The sequence below is a fragment of the Drosophila virilis genome, chromosome 2, assembly GCF_030788295.1.
Source record: "Drosophila virilis strain 15010-1051.87 chromosome 2, Dvir_AGI_RSII-ME, whole genome shotgun sequence".
In the NCBI taxonomy this organism is placed as follows: domain Eukaryota; kingdom Metazoa; phylum Arthropoda; class Insecta; order Diptera; family Drosophilidae; genus Drosophila; species Drosophila virilis.
Window position 1 is genome coordinate 21966442 of NC_091544.1, and position 18163 is coordinate 21984604.

The 18163-nt window shown below is 40.1% G+C and overlaps 7 protein-coding genes across 7 annotated transcripts; 2 read left to right on the plus strand and 5 right to left on the minus strand.

Moving 5' to 3' along the window:
* Positions 1–2498: 2498 nt before the first annotated feature.
* LOC6637084 (histone H2A) lies at positions 2499–2990 on the minus strand. The gene has a single exon (XM_002060459.4). It carries the CDS (start codon positions 2943–2945, stop codon positions 2571–2573), a length of 375 nt encoding a protein of 124 aa, XP_002060495.1. The 5' UTR covers positions 2946–2990; the 3' UTR covers positions 2499–2570.
* Positions 2991–3156: 166 nt separating this feature from the next.
* LOC6637055 (histone H2B) lies at positions 3157–3618 on the plus strand. Its single transcript, XM_002060438.4, has one exon. It carries the CDS (start codon positions 3191–3193, stop codon positions 3560–3562), a length of 372 nt encoding a protein of 123 aa, XP_002060474.1. The 5' UTR covers positions 3157–3190; the 3' UTR covers positions 3563–3618.
* Positions 3619–4051: 433 nt separating this feature from the next.
* LOC116649797 (histone H1.3) lies at positions 4052–4927 on the minus strand. Its single transcript, XM_032432928.2, has one exon. It carries the CDS (start codon positions 4878–4880, stop codon positions 4128–4130), a length of 753 nt encoding a protein of 250 aa, XP_032288819.1. The 5' UTR covers positions 4881–4927; the 3' UTR covers positions 4052–4127.
* Positions 4928–6078: 1151 nt separating this feature from the next.
* LOC116649799 (histone H3) lies at positions 6079–6549 on the minus strand. Its single transcript, XM_032432930.2, has one exon. It carries the CDS (start codon positions 6520–6522, stop codon positions 6112–6114), a length of 411 nt encoding a protein of 136 aa, XP_032288821.1. The 5' UTR covers positions 6523–6549; the 3' UTR covers positions 6079–6111.
* Positions 6550–7503: 954 nt separating this feature from the next.
* On the minus strand, positions 7504–8005 carry LOC6630840 (histone H2A). The gene has a single exon (XM_032432941.2). The coding sequence runs from the start codon at positions 7949–7951 to the stop codon at positions 7577–7579; it is 375 nt and encodes a 124-aa protein (XP_032288832.1). The 5' UTR covers positions 7952–8005; the 3' UTR covers positions 7504–7576.
* A 136-nt stretch (positions 8006–8141) lies between these two features.
* LOC6630839 (histone H2B) lies at positions 8142–8623 on the plus strand. Its single transcript, XM_002053079.4, has one exon. The coding sequence runs from the start codon at positions 8196–8198 to the stop codon at positions 8565–8567; it is 372 nt and encodes a 123-aa protein (XP_002053115.1). The 5' UTR covers positions 8142–8195; the 3' UTR covers positions 8568–8623.
* Positions 8624–9051: 428 nt separating this feature from the next.
* On the minus strand, positions 9052–9918 carry LOC6630838 (histone H1.3-like). Its single transcript, XM_002053078.4, has one exon. It carries the CDS (start codon positions 9878–9880, stop codon positions 9128–9130), a length of 753 nt encoding a protein of 250 aa, XP_002053114.1. The 5' UTR covers positions 9881–9918; the 3' UTR covers positions 9052–9127.
* Between the last annotated feature and the right edge of the window lie 8245 nt (positions 9919–18163).

An 18163-nucleotide genomic window follows, 5' to 3' on the forward strand; every position in this document is an offset into this window, starting at 1 on the left:
TGGGTCAAATAATGTCCGATTTTGCAATTTCATACCATTTTTGACTCGTAAGGAGCAGTTCTATCGATTGTCATCAAAAAAAGGAAATCTAAAATTTTGACCCAAACCGACTAAATGGCAAGAGGTTACATCACGTTTTTTTCAAAATCGAGGTCGGTGCGAAAGTCGAAACTTTTTCGATGATTTTTTTTTTAATATCTCGGGTAATTCCAAAACGACATAACTCCGCGCGGAGATATGACGTTCCAAAACGACATAACTCCCCGCGGATATGATATGAACTTCCAAATCATCACGTTCTTTTTTTTCAAAATCGAGGTCGGTGCGAAAGTCGAAACTTTTTCGATGATTTTTTTTTGAATAACTCGGGTAATAGCCCCGCGCGGAGATATGACGTTCCAAAACGACATAACTCCGCGCGGAGATATGACGTTCCAAAACGACATAACTCCGCGCGGAGATATGACGTTCCAAAACGACATAACTCCGCGCGGAGATATGGCGTTCCAAAACGACATAACTCCGCGCGGAGATATGACGTTCCAAAACAACATAACTCCCCGCGGATATGATATGACCTTCCAAATCATCACGTTCTTTTTTTTCAAAATCGAGGTCGGTGCGAAAGTCGAAACTTTTTCGATGATTTTTTTTTTAATATCTCGGGTAATAGCCCCGCGCGGAGATATGACGTTCCAAAACGACATAACTCCGCGCGGAGATATGGCGTTCCAAAACGACATAACTCCGCGCGGAGATATGACGTTCCAAAACGACATAACTCCCCGCGGATATGATATGACCTTCCAAATCATCACGTTCTTTTTTTTTCAAAATCGAAGTCGGTGCGAAAGTCGAAACTTTTTCGATAATTTTTTTTTTGATATCTCGGGTAATAGCCCCGCGCGGAGATATGACGTTCCAAAACGACATAACTCCGCGCGGAGATATGACGTTCCAAAACGACATAGCTCCGCGCGGAGATATGACGTTCCAAAACGACATAACTCCGCGCGGAGATATGACGTTCCAAAACGACATAACTCCCCGCGGATATGATATGACCTTCCAAATCATCACGTTCTTTTTTTTCAAAATCGAGGTCGGTGCGAAAGTCGAAACTTTTGCGATGATTTTTTTTGAATATCTCGGGTAATAGCCCCGCGCGGAGATATGACGTTCCAAAACAAAATAACTACGCGCGGAGATATGACGTTCCAAAACGACATAACTCCGCGCGGAGATATGGCCTTCCAAATCATCACGATTTTTTCAAAATCGAGGTCGGTGCGAAAATCGAAACTTTTTCGATGGAGATATGACGTTCCAAAGCGACATAACTCCCCGCGGATATGATATGACCTTCCAAATCATCACGTTTTTTTTTCAAAATTGAGGTCGGGGCGAAAATCGAAACTTTTTCGATGATTATACCTTGAGCCCATTAAAAATGGGTATAAGGGTATATTGTATTTGTGCAAAATCCAAATTTATGTAACAGGCAGAAGGAAGCATCTCTGGCCCCATAAAGTATATATATTCTTGATCAGCATCAATAGCCGAGTCGATCTAGCCATGTCCGTCTGTCTGTCCGTCCGTCTGTCCGTATGTATGAACGCAAGGATCTCAGAACCTATAAGAGCTAGTGCCCGCGGAGATCGAGTTTGTTTCCGATAATCGATAACTTACTCCGTTTCCAAGCCAATCGATCTCCTGTATTTTGGGGAATTTTGGTAAATAATAAGAGCTAGAGTCCCCAAACTTGACATATAGCTTCGAAAATAGAACACAAATATGCATTTGATGTTGGAAGAAGAGTGTTCAGGGTGTCCTTTAGTCGGGAGCTCCCGACTAGAACCTCTTACTTGTCTTACATATTTATTTTGTGCTTGTTTTTAATCTATCACAAACAAACAACCACCGCATTGGATAAGGCAATATTGCACATTTTTATTGACTATTACGGTGAATGTACTTTTGAGCTCTAGAATGTAGTTTGTATTGAATCGATTTCGGATACATTAGTGAATGAAAAGATAATCTCTTTTTTGACATTTTTGGTCGTCCTGAAAAGGACGTTTGGTTTCGAGTATTTACAAATGTATACGCTGTTTTATTTTTGTTTAGTGAACTAACAAATTATGCCTTCTTTTCAGTCTTCTTGGGCAACAGAACTGCTTGGATGTTGGGCAAAACACCGCCCTGGGCAATGGTCAAGCTGTCAAACGTTTCTTCATCTAAGAATAAACTTTCTCCCGACACTGCTCCAGCAATCGACCAGAATCACGGATCTTCGTTTGTTTCACATATTTTGTGCTTGTTTCTTAACTATCACCAACGTAAGACAACCGCATTCGATATGAAAATATTGCACATTTTTATTGACTAGTCGATGACTGTACTTTTGAGCTCTGACAAGCAAGTACTTTGTATTATTGAGTCGATTTCGGATACCTTATTGAATGAAAATATAATCTTTTTGACATTTTTGGTCGTCCTGAAAAGGACGTTTGGTTTCGAGTATTTACAAATGTATACGCTGTTTTTTTTTTGTTTAGTGAACTAGCAAATTATGCCTTCTTTTCAGTCTTCTTGGGCAACAGAACTGCTTGGATGTTGGGCAAAACACCGCCCTGGGCAATGGTGACGCCCGAAAGCAGTTTGTTTAACTCCTCATCGTTACGAATGGCCAATTGCAAATGGCGAGGGATAATTCTAGTTTTCTTGTTGTCGCGTGCAGCATTGCCAGCCAACTCCAAAACTTCAGCGGCCAAATATTCCATAACGGCAGCCAAGTAGACAGGAGCACCGGCACCTACACGTTCAGCATAGTTGCCCTTACGAAGGAGGCGGTGAATACGACCAACGGGAAACTGAAGACCAGCACGGTTAGAACGCGACTTTGCCTTTCCCTTCACTTTTCCACCTTTACCGCGACCAGACATTTTCTTATTTTCTTTATTTCACTGTTTCACTGCTAGCACACAAATATCGAATGTTATTGACATCAAACCTCACGACTATTGTATTTATACTTTTTTCAACTACCTTCTTCTTCACTTTAGGGTTGCTAGTTGAACGTGATATAAACATGAAAGCGTCGCTCGAAAAAAAGTATAAATGCTAAGCAACTGTAGGGTGCCTTTCAAACATTTGTGGAGTGAATTAAAGTGAACGTTTGTGAATAATAATGCCGCCGAAAACAAGTGGGAAGGCAGCCAAAAAGGCTGGTAAGGCTCAGAAAAACATTACCAAGAATGACAAGAAGAAGAAGCGCAAGAGGAAGGAAAGCTACGCTATCTACATTTACAAAGTGCTCAAGCAGGTCCACCCTGACACCGGCATTTCGTCAAAGGCGATGAGCATAATGAACAGCTTTGTTAACGACATTTTCGAGCGTATTGCTGCCGAGGCCTCCCGTTTGGCTCACTACAACAAACGCTCGACTATTACCAGTCGGGAAATCCAAACCGCAGTACGTCTTTTGCTGCCCGGCGAATTGGCCAAGCACGCTGTCAGTGAGGGAACAAAAGCAGTTACAAAGTACACCAGCTCCAAGTAAAATTCAGCTAGATGTGCATTGTACGGGAAGCAAACAAAAGCAAAAGGCCCTTTTCAGGGCCACAAATCTCTTTTTCAAGGAATTAAAAATATTTTTAAATATCAGAATAATATCTCATATGAATGTAAGCGTTCTTAAAACTTTTCTATTATTTTAAATATTAGACCCGAAATTTACACATTACACATTTCGTCTATGCGATCTTTTGAGGGGTGTTTAGATTGGATGAATATATTTCTTATAGGCAAGCGGCAAGTAATTTGATCAATACTTTTTTATAACAATGTTTTATTTTGCGGTGGAATGAATAAGGAAGGAAGGTATGAAGTACGTAATTTATTTATATGATATTTACAATTATAAGTTGAGAAGTCCAATCGGACTTAAATTAAGGCAGCGTATATGAGTAGACATGGGCATTTATTATATTTGCTGATATAGACGACAAAAAGAAAAATTCTTTCTCTTAGAAAATCGTATTTGTAGCCCTTAAAAGGGCTTTGTAGGAAAACAAATTTCATTATTAGAAATTTGCATATGCTGACAAGCAGTTAGCAATTTTAAATTATTTCTTCGTTGCAGATGCAGTCTTCGCTTTTGGCTTCTTGACAGCAGTTTTCTTGGGGGTCGTAGCCGACACGACTTTTTTCGGTTTAGCACTTGTGGTCTTAGGTTTAGGGGTCTTTGGCTTTGTTGCGCTTGACTTAGCCTTTGCTGTTGTAGGCTTGGCCTTTATGGTTCCCGTTTTCTTCGCATCCTTAGCCTTTTCTTTGTCAGCCTTCTTTTTCTCAACATTTTTTTTGGCTGCTGCGGATTTTGATAGCTTTTTATCAGCGGCACCCGCTGCTTTCTTCGTGGTAGACGTACTACTCTTCCTTTTAGTTGCTGCTGCCGCCGAAGCATTTACCTTCTTGGTTTTCTTCTCGACAGCGGAGGCCTTTGGCTTGGCATCCTTGTTAGCGGATGCAGATAGTTTAAACGAACCAGAGGCACCCTTGCCCTTTGTTTGGATCAGCTTTCCATTCGCAACTGCATTCTTAAGGTACTTTTTAATGAACGGGGCTAGCTTCTGGGCATCGCACTTGTATGTAGCACCGATATATTTTTTAATTGCCAGAAGGGATGAGCCACCACGTTCCTTCAAATTTTTAATCGATGCATCTACCATTTGCTGAGTTGGTGGGTGCGATGGCGGAGCTGCTGTTGACTTCTTTGATTTTGGTGTGGCTGCTGCCTTTTTAGTAGACACCTTTTTCTCGCCTGAGGCTGCTTGGGCAATCACAGGAGATGCGGACGTTGCAACTGCAGAATCAGACATTTCGTGCGCTTTACTTTACTTTTGTGAACTGAAAACACTATTTTGGTGTGAAAACAGAAATATACCAGGTCACCCGTTTGAGTGAGAATCGAGGAGGAGGGCTGAACGAGAATGTTTTTGGTATTGAACGTTTGTTACTCAATGCGTCGTCATTACATACTTGTTAAATGGTCGTTTACAAAAGTATATACTTGGAAATCGTTCTTAATGTAAATTGGAATGGTTTGTTTAATATTCAAACAATACAATATAAATTATTTAGTGTATTTAACATGATTTTATGATTTTTAATTGCCTGTCAAAGTTCAACTTTGAGTCTTGGCGAAAAAGGTTATCGAGCAAAAAACACGATTATTATTAAAAATATAATGAAACTTGAAATATTTTTCATCTAAATACAATATTTAAACAATTCTTTAATCAAATTCAACTATTAATTTAAATATATCTTAAGTCTACTACTTTAAATATCTATTTAACATAACCCTTAGCTGTTAGAAACATGCCTGTTTACAATGAAATCAATATAAAAACGCTTCAGACAAATCTTATTTTGTCTTTAACAGTTAATATAAATTTAAAAAATTTAATATAAAAAAAAAGGAAATGGAAGATTATTCCACTTAGTAACACAAATTGTTATTATACTTGAAATTTAATTAATAAAATATCATGCGAAATCCATATGACATTTCTGTGTACCGAAACATCCATCAGACTCTTAGTTGATTTATTTTTGAAATTCAGAAATTATCTATTGGAGCACAATTGATTGATGAAAAATGACGTTTATTTACGGTGATGAGGCCCAAACCAAATGATGTATACAGCTATTCAGAAAATCATCTATACATATACATATATGGAATATAATGAAGGAATTTTCGGTTAAACCCAAAATATGTATGTGGATTTACCATTAAGATACATTGAGATAAATCCAATATTGTAATGCCCTGTTTGTTTATTGTCACATTGTATAAAGCTTTTTAATAAGATGATTTATTTGGCGACCTATCAATTTCATAATTGTTTCTTTGACTGGCTCGATGTCCGAGGTTTTTTTATTCCAGACAATATGAAAATCCAGTTTTGTTTTAAATTTTTACTTAGTATATTGATATTTAATTTAATATATTGATACGAAAATAAGAATCTCCTTGTTTAAAATATTTTGTGGTCCTGAAAAGGACCGATTTTTTTATATTTATGTATTAGAGACGAGGTAGACTTAAGCGCGCTCCCCACGAATACGTCTGGCCAGTTGAATGTCCTTGGGCATGATGGTGACACGCTTAGCGTGGATAGCACACAAATTTGTATCTTCGAATAGGCCAACTAGATAGGCTTCGCTAGCTTCCTGCAAGGCCATCACAGCCGAGCTCTGGAAACGTAAGTCGGTCTTGAAGTCTTGAGCAATTTCGCGTACTAAACGCTGGAACGGCAACTTGCGAATAAGCAGTTCTGTGCTCTTCTGGTAGCGACGAATTTCACGCAGGGCAACAGTGCCTGGCCTATAGCGATGAGGTTTCTTCACACCACCAGTTGCTGGAGCACTTTTACGTGCTGCCTTAGTAGCTAACTGTTTCCGAGGAGCCTTTCCTCCAGTTGATTTACGAGCAGTCTGCTTAGTACGAGCCATCTTTCTTTCACAATTCTAACTTCACACTGTCACTGTTAAAAACACAATTGGCATTCAAACAAATTAATCATCGATGGGTTGAATAATGGGTCAAATAATGTCCGATTTTGCAATTTCATACCATTTTTGACTCGTAAGGAGCAGTTCTATCGATTGTCATCAAAAAAAGGAAATCTAAAATTTTGACCCAAACCGACAAAATGGCAAGGGGTTACATCACGTTTTTCTCAAAATCGAGGTCGGTGCGAAAGTCGAAACTTTTTCGATGATTTTTTTTTTAATATCTCGGGTAATAGCCCCGCGCGGAGATATGTATGTCGTTCCAAAATGACATAACTCCGCGCGGAGATATGTCGTTCCAAAATGACATAACTCAGCGCGGAGATATGTCGTTCCAAAATGACATAACTCCGCGCGGAGATATGACGTTCCAAAACGACATAACTCCGCGCGGAGATATGACGTTCCAAAACAACATAACTCCGCGCGGAGATATGACGTTCCAAAGCGACATAACTCCCCGCGGATATGATAGGACCTTCCAAATCATCACGTTTTTTTTTTTCAAAATCGAGGTCGGGGCGAAAATCGAATCTTTTTCGATGATTATACCCTGAGCCCATTAAAAATGGGTATAAGGGTATATTGTATTTGTGCAAAATCTAAATTTATGTAACAGGCAGAAGGAAGCATCTCTGACCCCATAAAGTATATATACTCTTGATCAGCATCAATAGCCGGTGTCCTTTAGTCGGGAGCTCCCGACTAGAAGCTCTTACTTGTCTTACATATTTATTTTGTGCTTGTTTTTAATCTATCACAAACAAACAACCACCGCATTGGATAAGGCAGTATTGCACATTTTTATTGACTAGTACGGTGAATGTACTTTTGAGCTCTAAAATGTAGTTTGTATTGAATCGATTTCGGATACATTAGTGAATGAAAAGATAATCTCTTTTTTGACATTTTTGGTCGTCCTGAAAAGGACGTTTGGTTTCGAGTATTTACAAATGTATACGCTGTTTTTTTTTTTGTTTAGTGAACTAGCAAATTATGCCTTCTTTTCAGTCTTCTTGGGCAACAGAACTGCTTGGATGTTGGGCAAAACACCGCCCTGGGCAATGGTGACGCCCGAAAGCAGTTTGTTTAACTCCTCATCGTTACGAATGGCCAATTGCAAATGGCGAGGGATAATTCTAGTTTTCTTGTTGTCGCGTGCAGCATTGCCAGCCAACTCCAAAACTTCAGCGGCCAAATATTCCATAACGGCAGCCAAGTAGACAGGAGCACCGGCACCAACACGTTCAGCATAGTTGCCCTTACGAAGGAGGCGGTGAATACGACCAACGGGAAACTGAAGACCAGCACGGTTAGAACGCGACTTTGCCTTTCCCTTCACTTTTCCACCTTTACCGCGACCAGACATTTTCTTATTTTCTTTATTTCACTGTTTCACTGCTAGCACACAAATATCGAATGTTATTGACATCAAACCTCACGACTACTGTATTTATACTTTTCTCAACTAACCACTTCTTCAGTTTAGAGTAGAGAGTTGAACGGGCTGTTAACATGAAAGCGTCGTTCGAAAAAAGTATAAATGCTAAGCAACTGTAGGGTGTCTGTCAAACATTTGTGGAGTGAATTAAAGTGAACGTTTGTGAATAATAATGCCGCCGAAAACAAGTGGGAAGGCAGCCAAAAAGGCTGGTAAGGCTCAGAAAAACATTACCAAGAATGACAAGAAGAAGAAGCGCAAGAGGAAGGAAAGCTACGCTATCTACATTTACAAAGTGCTCAAGCAGGTCCACCCTGACACCGGCATTTCGTCAAAGGCGATGAGCATAATGAACAGCTTTGTTAACGACATTTTCGAGCGTATTGCTGCCGAGGCCTCCCGTTTGGCTCACTACAACAAACGCTCGACTATTACCAGTCGGGAAATCCAAACCGCAGTACGTCTTTTGCTGCCCGGCGAATTGGCCAAGCACGCTGTCAGTGAGGGAACAAAAGCAGTTACAAAGTACACCAGCTCCAAGTAAAATTCAGCTAGATGTGCATTGTACGGGAAGCAAACAAAAGCAAAAGGCCCTTTTCAGGGCCACAAATCTCTTTTTCAAGGAATTAAAAATATTTTTAAATATCAGAATAATATCTCATATGAATGTAAGCGTTCTTAAAACTTTTCTATTATTTTAAATATTAGACCGAAATTTACACATTACACATTTCGTCTATGCGATCTTTTGAGGGGTGTTTAGATTGGATGAATATATTTCTTATAGGCAAGCGGCAAGTAATTTGATCAATACTTTTTTATAACAATGTTTTATTTTGCGGTGGAATGAATAAGGAAGGAAGGTATGAAGTACGTAATTTATTTATATGATATTTACAATTATAAGTTGAGAAGTCCAATCGGACTTAAATTAAGGCAGCGTATATGAGTAGACATGGCATTTATTATATTTGCTGATATAGACAAAAAGAAAAATTCTTTCTCTTAGAAAATCGTATTTGTAGCCCTTAAAAGGGCTTTGTAGGAAAACAAATTTCATTATTAGAAATTTGCATATGCTGACAAGCAGTTAGCAATTTCAAATTATTTCTTCGTTGCAGATGCAGTCTTCGCTTTTGGCTTCTTGACAGCAGTTTTCTTGGGGGTCGTAGCCGACACGACTTTTTTCGGTTTAGCACTTGTGGTCTTAGGTTTAGGGGTCTTTGGCTTTGTTGCGCTTGACTTAGCCTTTGCTGTTGTAGGCTTGGCCTTTATGGTTCCCGTTTTCTTCGCATCCTTAGCCTTTTCTTTGTCAGCCTTCTTTTTCTCAACATTTTTTTTGGCTGCTGCGGATTTTGATAGCTTTTTATCAGCGGCACCCGCTGCTTTCTTCGTGGTAGACGTACTACTCTTCCTTTTAGTTGCTGCTGCCGCCGAAGCATTTACCTTCTTGGTTTTCTTCTCGACAGCGGAGGCCTTTGGCTTGGCATCCTTGTTAGCGGTTGCAGATAGTTTAAACGAACCAGAGGCACCCTTGCCCTTTGTTTGGATCAGCTTTCCATTCGCAACTGCATTCTTAAGGTACTTTTTAATGAACGGGGCTAGCTTCTGGGCATCGCACTTGTATGTAGCACCGATATATTTTTTAATTGCCAGAAGGGATGAGCCACCACGTTCCTTCAAATTTTTAATCGATGCATCTACCATTTGCTGAGTTGGTGGGTGCGATGGCGGAGCTGCTGTTGACTTCTTTGATTTTGGTGTGGCTGCTGCCTTTTTAGTAGACACCTTTTTCTCGCCTGAGGCTGCTTGGGCAATCACAGGAGATGCGGACGTTGCAACTGCAGAATCAGACATTTCGTGCGCTTTACTTTACTTTTGTGAACTGAAAACACTATTTTGGTGTGAAAACTTCTTCTTTCTTCTTTTTTTATTGGTCACAGTAGGTTACATGGTAATACATTTTGGTACCTTATTTATTAGTACAGTCTTGATTGACAAAGTCAAGTTAACTTAATTTTAGGTTTTACATTTCATGTTGCCTTGCGCTTCTAGCTTATCCAGGCGTTAATTCTATTACTTAATTTTATTTATTTTATAGTTCTTAAGGTTTATGTTTTGGTGTAGTTGTGTAATTTTATTGTGTATATATATATTCCTAGGAAAGACTCGTATTGAGTAAAAACCTGGATTTCATTGTGTTAATTTGGTTTTGTTGGTTTTTGTCTTATAACTAGCTTAATTAGTAATAACAAGGGGCTTAGGAACTAGTTAACTGGATTGAGGAAGAGATAGGAGGTAGGAAATATTTATACAATAGAAGATAGGGAGAAAGGGGGGAGATATGTTGCGACAAATAATAAGATGAGCATTTCGTTTTTTATTGTTTAATGTTGTAAGCAAGTCCATCGTTAGGGTCGATAGACTGCCTTTTTCTATGGTAGAATATTAGATTGTTCTGAGAGTCGCGTATTATGCCCTTCTCTTTGAGACTGTTTATATGGTTTATGGTTAGGTGGTTTGTTGAGAATCCGACCGGTATCCGGATCTGCTCTATGCTATCTAATATTTGTTGGTTTGTACTGTTGCGGTTTCGTTCTAGGAACTTTTCAATTATCTTAAATATGAGGGTGTCTACTCGCTTGGTCTTTGAGATTTTGTATAGCTTTGAGTTTGATATGTAATTGTGTGAGTGGGGTATGAGGGAGCATTTCCCTAAGGCACGGCGTAGGATGCGTCTTTCAAAAAGACGTATTTCTTCCATTTGTCTGGATTTAATATTGAACCAACCGATGTGACCATGGATTAGGATTGGTTGGATTAGTTTCTTATAGGCAAGTGAACCTATTTTGATCGATTGAGCATTCGGATGGGATGGGTTCTCATTTAAGGGCTTGTAGATATGATGAATTTGGTGCAGTTGAATTTTTGCTCGTTTAAGGGTATGTTCGATGTGCTCTTGGAATTTGAGTTTTTCATCATATATGACTCCTAGGTATTTTATTTTTGATCTGGTTTGGATTTCTGTATTGCCGTTTATATAGAGTTTAGGTTTGAATTTCCTAGCGTTTTTATATATACTTTTGAGCCTTGGGCCCTTGAAAATACATCCCTCGCACTTATTAACGTTAAGCTTAAGTCGCCATTTAGCAAAGTATTTGCATAGTTGGTCTAGATATCTATTGAGGTCCATTTCTGCGCTTGCTATCCATGCACCTGAAGATAGTAGTAGGATATCGTCCGCGTAGACGAGCGGCTGAATGCGCGCTGTCGAAGTTGAGGTGGGGATCTGTATGAAGGCTGGTAGATCAGCGAGGTAGATGTTATATAATATTGGTGCTAGGAGGGAACCTTGCGGCACACCTGCAGTTATTTCGCGGATTAGCGATTGCTCTATGCCGTCTGGGCTGGCGACATAGAAAGAACGGGTCGTAAGGTAGCTTTGAATAATACGTGTAGTATTTGGGTTAAACCGGAAGGTACTGCTCATTTTGTATATGAGGCCGTTCGTCCAGACTGTATCGAAAGCTTTTTCGAAGTCAAGGGCACAGGCAATTGTAGCACGCTGTCTAGCGATGTTGCTAGATATAAAGGAATTTGCGACAGCTAATGGGTTGCTAATAGATAGGTTGTCTCTAAAACCAAACTGATAGGGCTTAAGTATTTGACGGGAGTCTAAGTGTTTTTTGATTTGTGCCATTAACATTTTTTCAAATAAGAGGCTAATAGCGGAGAGGATTGAGATTGGCCTGTACCCTTGTAGGCTTTGTGGTTTTGCTTTAGGTTTTAGTATGGGAGTTATTCTGCTGCATTTCCAGGCATTTGGGAAGTAGCCTGAATTAAAGCAATGATTGAAAATAACTGCTAGGTGTTTGAGGACTAACATATTGCAATGTTTTAGGAGGTAATTACTACTGCCATCTGGTCCCATGGTTTTTTTGCTATTTTTCAATTTGACCCACTCGAGAAGTTGCTTGGCGTTTGTGAAGCCAAGCTCTTCTGAGTTTTCCCAGTTGCCGTCTGCTCTTCGGCTGGGATCAAAGTTGACTATGTAGTTTGGTATGTGCAAGGGATTTTGTGCTATAGTGCCGACTCGCCTATTTATGCGGGCAGTGTGTTGCCTAAGCTCGGGGCTGCCATTAGACATGTCGTCATTCTGCTTATGAATTTGCTCGAATGACCACGCTAGGGCATTGACTTTTTCAAATTTCGACTTAATAACGGTGGAAACGTTAATGTCGATTTCATTATGCTCAGTGGCTGTTAGGTGGATGTCGTGTTTAAGCGGCTCGTCTGTTTGGTGGTTTGGGTTACTATGTCTTAGGGATTTTAAGCTTACCTTACTTGGCCTTATGTATTTCAGGCGGCTTTCTACATGTCGTAGGTTGCTAGTGTGGATATGACTATTGATTTGGATTGTGAGGTCGGAGATAAGGGATTTAAGCTGTGACTTTTCGTCAAATGACAGTGAGTGTTGGCGCCTAACGAGGTATCTTCTAATGATGCGCTTCTGCTTGATAAGACCAAGGCATTGTGCGCTTAATTTAACTGTATTATAGGGCTTGGATGGGTGTATAGTTCTTTTGGGGATGGCATCTGGCGAGTCCAGTGCAATATTAAGTGCGGTATTAAGTTCTTCAATGTGTGCGTCTATTTCTTGAGGGCTTAGGTTGGAAGATATCGTAATTGGTCTGAGATTTCTTAAGAGAACAGAGTTCCATATGTCTGTGTTGATACTGTCGAATTTATAGACTTTTTTTGGATCGGTGCTTATAAGTGTATATTGGCCTAGTTGTATTTTTAGGGTTACCCCGAGATGATCTGATGGGAATTCATCTATTGTGTTGCAGAGGGAACTATGTTCTGTCTGGAGGTCTATAGAGCATATAAAGAAATCTATTGAGGATGGGTTGTTAGAGTTATTGGGACGACTAGGTTCTTTGGGGGGGCAAAGGACGAAGTTGGGTTGTCCTAGAAGCCAGGTTTGAAGGTTTTTACCGGCGTTATTTATGTGGGCTGGGCTATAGTGGGGCACATGCCAACTAGGGTGTTTGGCGTTTAGGTCGCAACCTATGATTATTTGGCAACCATTTCCAATATGGTGTAAAGAGTTGAATAGCGTATTCATGTCATTAGTAAGAAGCGGGTCTTTAGGGCGTTTGTATAATGAGACTGCTATAAAGCTTTGGGCGTTCCTGAGCGAGTCTTTGTATGAAAGTTTAATTGCTACGGCTTCGATATAGCATAGTGGCGGGATATCTACGCGTTCAAACTTTATGCCGTTTTTAATGCATATAGCGACGGACGTACCATCATTTTCAGGGTGGCGTTGCGCATGTCTTGTGTGGGTGGCTTTCACATTTTGCCTTATAAATTGGTATTGGGATAGCTTTGCGGTATTTCTGTTGCCTAGACGGTGCTCTGCTATGAGCATTATGTCTGGCCTATGTCTGTTTAGGAATTGGTCGAACTCATGCCTCTTCTGTAGTGAGATGAGTGAATTAACGTTTTGAAAGATACATTTAAGGGAGGTCATTTTTATTGTGCGATTTGGATAAGAAAGTCTAATAGTAGGGCTTGTTTTATTTTGCGAGCTTCTGACTCATCTTGGGCTTGGCTAGTGGGGTATTTTTTGGTGAGTTTCTGCATGATGTTTATACAGGTGAAAATATCTTTGCCAAAGGCTTGGACACTATCACTGTTGATGGTCTCAAGCGAGAGATTTGTTGTTTGTGGCTTTGGGGCCAGATTGTTAGCAAGATGCTTCTTTAGTGCCGGGTTGGTGACAACAATGTTTTTGGGGAGTTGTGGCTGACGGGAGTCGGGCCTTACCTCATCTGTTTTTTTGAAAAGTGAGGCGAATGGGACATTATTTTTAATTTTGCTGGCAGTAAATGCTGTAGTGGCTTTGGTAATTTTTTTTACATTTCTTTGTTCAGTGCTACTTCGCTTATTTTCAATTTTGGCGGTGATTACTACTCTGACCGGGCAGATTTTAGCATTTGCTGTGTGTTGACCCTTGCAGTTGACACATTGTGTTTTATTGTTTTCTGATGGGTTGTCAGTCTTTTTGATACTGCATTGCCCGGGGGCGTGGTCAGCAGTGCATTTGATGCATCTATACTGCATTTTGCAATTGCTTGCGACATGGCAATACCGTTGGCAGTTGTGGCATTGTTTTATTTTCCTTTCGGCTTTGAAGGCCTCAATTTTTATTTTGCAGTTAAGTAGACTTTTGATGGAGTATATTGTTTTGGCCCTTTCTGTTTTTTCCATTTGGACCAGCCAAAAGTTCTTTTTAAATGGTTTGACGCTAATGATTTTCAGGTCAGGGCAAGTTTCTTGTACTGCTATCTTAACTTCATCTTCTGTGAAGATTTGCTGAGGTAATTTTTTTATAACTATGGAGTAAGGCTTAAGTTCTTTGGGGGTGTAAGTATAGTAGCTTATTTGATTAAGGTCTAATAGTTTCTTAGTCTCTTGGAAATCTTCGAGGGTAAAGACATTGATATGGGTTCTATTTTTGTTGATTATATTAAGTCTAAAACGCTCATTTTTTATTATTTGTCGCAACATACCTGTCAGTTCCTTTGGATTCACATTATATGTCGCTATAATGGGTAGTTTTGACGTCTTGGTTTTCGTCTCTTTTGTTTTGGGTGGTCCAGGTAATTCCTTCCTGGGTTCAGTTGGGGCTATCGCGGTGGTTTCCTCTGGGTCATCATCGATGTCCATATCGTCAGCTACTTTTGGAGTGGCTGGTTTCTGGCCCTTTGATTTCTTGTTTTTCTTGGGCTTGGACGGGCCCAGTTCTGGGAACTCGTCGTCCTGCGTGGCTTCGTTCTCGTCTAGTTGGGAGAGAGCCGCAAATTTGTTGCCATCGAATGCCTTTGCCGTTGCTTGTATTTTTAGGTGTTTCAGCTGGTCTTGAATTCCTTGATGTTTCTTCGAAATTGCTCCTGACACGCTAGCAGAACCGGCTGCTTGTGCTCGGAGACGCATTAGCTCTTCCATAATTGAGTGGTATTCTGTGGATTTCATCCACACACCCTCAGTTGTTTCGAGATCGTCATCATTTTCCTGTATGTTATTGGTTTCGGCTTCCTCATCCGTATATTCATCATAGCTAAGCGATGATATCGATGAGGTGCGGCTGCGTTTACCACATGCGTTTTCTTGCTCGTTATTGAGATCAGCTTGTTGGTTATTGTATTTTGCACTTGCCATTTTGCTTTTCGTATACGGCGATTGATGCACTTTTCTTTGGTTTTTTAGGTGCAATGCCGACTTGCTTTTTTGCACTTTGCCACTACCGTCTATTTTAATTTTTCCGAAGTTTGCGATCGGGTCGCATTGTTTGTCACTTGTGGCCGTAATATTTATTTCTGTGTCCATATCACATATATCACTTTTGCCACTTTAGGTTTGATCATGCACTCGCGTTTGACGCGTATCCACACTCGCGTTTGACGCGTTTCCACACTCGCGTTTAACGCGGCTTCACAGTCACGAGTTCGACACGATTCCAAACTCGCGTTCAACGCGGCTTCACACAGTCACGTGTTCGACACGTTTCCAAACTCGCGTTCACTTTGACTTTAAGCAATCACAGGAGATGCGGACGTTGCAACTGCAGAATCAGACATTTCGTGCGCTTTACTTTACTTTTGTGAACTGAAAACACTATTTTGGTGTGAAAACTTCTTCTTCTTTTTTATTGGTCACAGTAGGTTACATGGTAATACATTTTGGTACCTTATTTATTAGTACAGTCTTGATTGACAAAGTCAAGTTAACTTAATTTTAGGTTTTACATTTCATGTTGCCTTGCGCTTCTAGCTTATCCAGGCGTTAATTCTATTACTTAATTTTATTTATTTTATAGTTCTTAAGGTTTATGTTTTGGTGTAGTTGTGTAATTTTATTGTGTATATATATATTCCTAGGAAAGACTCGTATTGAGTAAAAACCTGGATTTCATTGTGTTAATTTGGTTTTGTTGGTTTTTGTCTTATAACTAGCTTAATTAGTGATAACAAGGGGCTTAGGAACTAGTTAACTGGATTGAGGAAGAGATAGGAGGTAGGAAATATTTATACAATAGAAGATAGGGAGAAAGGGGGGAGATATGTTGCGACAAATAATAAGATGAGCATTTCGTTTTTTATTGTCTAATGTTGTAAGCAAGTCCATCGTTAGGGTCGATAGACTGCCTTTTTCTATGGTAGAATATTAGATTGTTCTGAGAGTTGCGTATTATGCCCTTCTCTTTGAGACTGTTTATATGGTTTATGGTTAGGTGGTTTGTTGAGAATCCGACCGGTATCCGGATCTGCTCTATGCTATCTAATATTTGTTGGTTTGTACTGTTGCGGTTTCGTTCTAGGAACTTTTCAATTATCTTAAATATGAGGGTGTCTACTCGCTTGGTCTTTGAGATTTTGTATAGCTTTGAGTTTGATATGTAATTGTGTGAGTGGGGTATGAGGGAGCATTTCCCTAAGGCACGGCGTAGGATGCGTCTTTCAAAAAGACGTATTTCTTCCATTTGTCTGGATTTAATATTGAACCAACCGATGTGACCATGGATTAGGATTGGTTGGATTAGTTTCTTATAGGCAAGTGAACCTATTTTGATCAATTGAGCATTCGGATGGGATGGGTTCTCATTTAAGGGCTTGTAGATATGATGAATTTGGTGCAGTTGAATTTTTGCTCGTTTAAGGGTATGTTCGATGTGCTCTTGGAATTTGAGTTTTTCATCATATATGACTCCTAGGTATTTTATTTTTGATCTGGTTTGGGTTTCTGTATTGCCGTTTATATAGAGTTTAGGTTTGAATTTCCTAGCGTTTTTATATATACTTTTGAGCCTTGGGCCCTTGAAAATACATCCCTCGCACTTATTAACGTTAAGCTTAAGTCGCCATTTAGCAAAGTATTTGCATAGTTGGTCTAGATATCTATTGAGGTCCATTTCTGCGCTTGCTATCCATGCACCTGAAGATAGTAGTAGGATATCGTCCGCGTAGACGAGCGGCTGAATGCGCGCTGTCGAAGTTGAGGTGGGGATCTGTATGAAGGCTGGTAGATCAGCGAGGTAGATGTTATATAATATTGGTGCTAGGAGGGAACCTTGCGGCACACCTGCAGTTATTTCGCGGATTAGCGATTGCTCTATGCCGTCTGGGCTGGCGACATAGAAAGAACGGGTCGTAAGGTAGCTTTGAATAATACGTGTAGTATTTGGGTTAAACCGGAAGGTACTGCTCATTTTGTATATGAGGCCGTTCGTCCAGACTGTATCGAAAGCTTTTTCGAAGTCAAGGGCACAGGCAATTGTAGCACGCTGTCTAGCGATGTTGCTAGATATAAAGGAATTTGCGACAGCTAATGGGTTGCTAATAGATAGGTTGTCTCTAAAACCAAACTGATAGGGCTTAAGTATTTGATGGGAGTCTAAGTGTTTTTTGATTTGTGCCATTAACATTTTTTCAAATAAGAGGCTAATAGCGGAGAGGATTGAGATTGGCCTGTACCCTTGTAGGCTTTGTGGTTTTGCTTTAGGTTTTAGTATGGGAGTTATTCTGCTGCATTTCCAGGCATTTGGGAAGTAGCCTGAATTAAAGCAATGATTGAAAATAACTGCTAGGTGTTTGAGGACTAACATATTGCAATGTTTTAGGAGGTAATTACTACTGCCATCTGGTCCCATGGTTTTTTTGCTATTTTTCAATTTGACCCACTCGAGAAGTTGCTTGGCGTTTGTGAAGCCAAGCTCTTCTGAGTTTTCCCAGTTGCCGTCTGCTCTTCGGCTGGGATCAAAGTTGACTATGTAGTTTGGTATGTGCAAGGGATTTTGTGCTATAGTGCCGACTCGCCTATTTATGCGGGCAGTGTGTTGCCTAAGCTCGGGGCTGCCATTAGACATGTCGTCATTCTGCTTATGAATTTGCTCGAATGACCACGCTAGGGCATTGACTTTTTCAAATTTCGACTTAATAACGGTGGAAACGTTAATGTCGATTTCATTATGCTCAGTGGCTGTTAGGTGGATGTCGTGTTTAAGCGGCTCGTCTGTTTGGTGGTTTGGGTTACTATGTCTTAGGGATTTTAAGCTTACCTTACTTGGCCTTATGT

Excerpts from the sequence above, each read along its gene's own strand:
- LOC116649799 (XM_032432930.2), bottom strand. The coding sequence starts at position 6,522 with ATGGCTCGTACTAAGCAGACTGCTCGTAAATCAACTGGAGGAAAGGCT.
- LOC6630840 (XM_032432941.2), bottom strand. The coding sequence starts at position 7,951 with ATGTCTGGTCGCGGTAAAGGTGGAAAAGTGAAGGGAAAGGCAAAGTCG.
- LOC6637055 (XM_002060438.4), top strand. The coding sequence starts at position 3,191 with ATGCCGCCGAAAACAAGTGGGAAGGCAGCCAAAAAGGCTGGTAAGGCT.
- LOC116649797 (XM_032432928.2), bottom strand. The coding sequence starts at position 4,880 with ATGTCTGATTCTGCAGTTGCAACGTCCGCATCTCCTGTGATTGCCCAA.
- LOC6630838 (XM_002053078.4), bottom strand. The coding sequence starts at position 9,880 with ATGTCTGATTCTGCAGTTGCAACGTCCGCATCTCCTGTGATTGCCCAA.
- LOC6637084 (XM_002060459.4), bottom strand. The coding sequence starts at position 2,945 with ATGTCTGGTCGCGGTAAAGGTGGAAAAGTGAAGGGAAAGGCAAAGTCG.
- LOC6630839 (XM_002053079.4), top strand. The coding sequence starts at position 8,196 with ATGCCGCCGAAAACAAGTGGGAAGGCAGCCAAAAAGGCTGGTAAGGCT.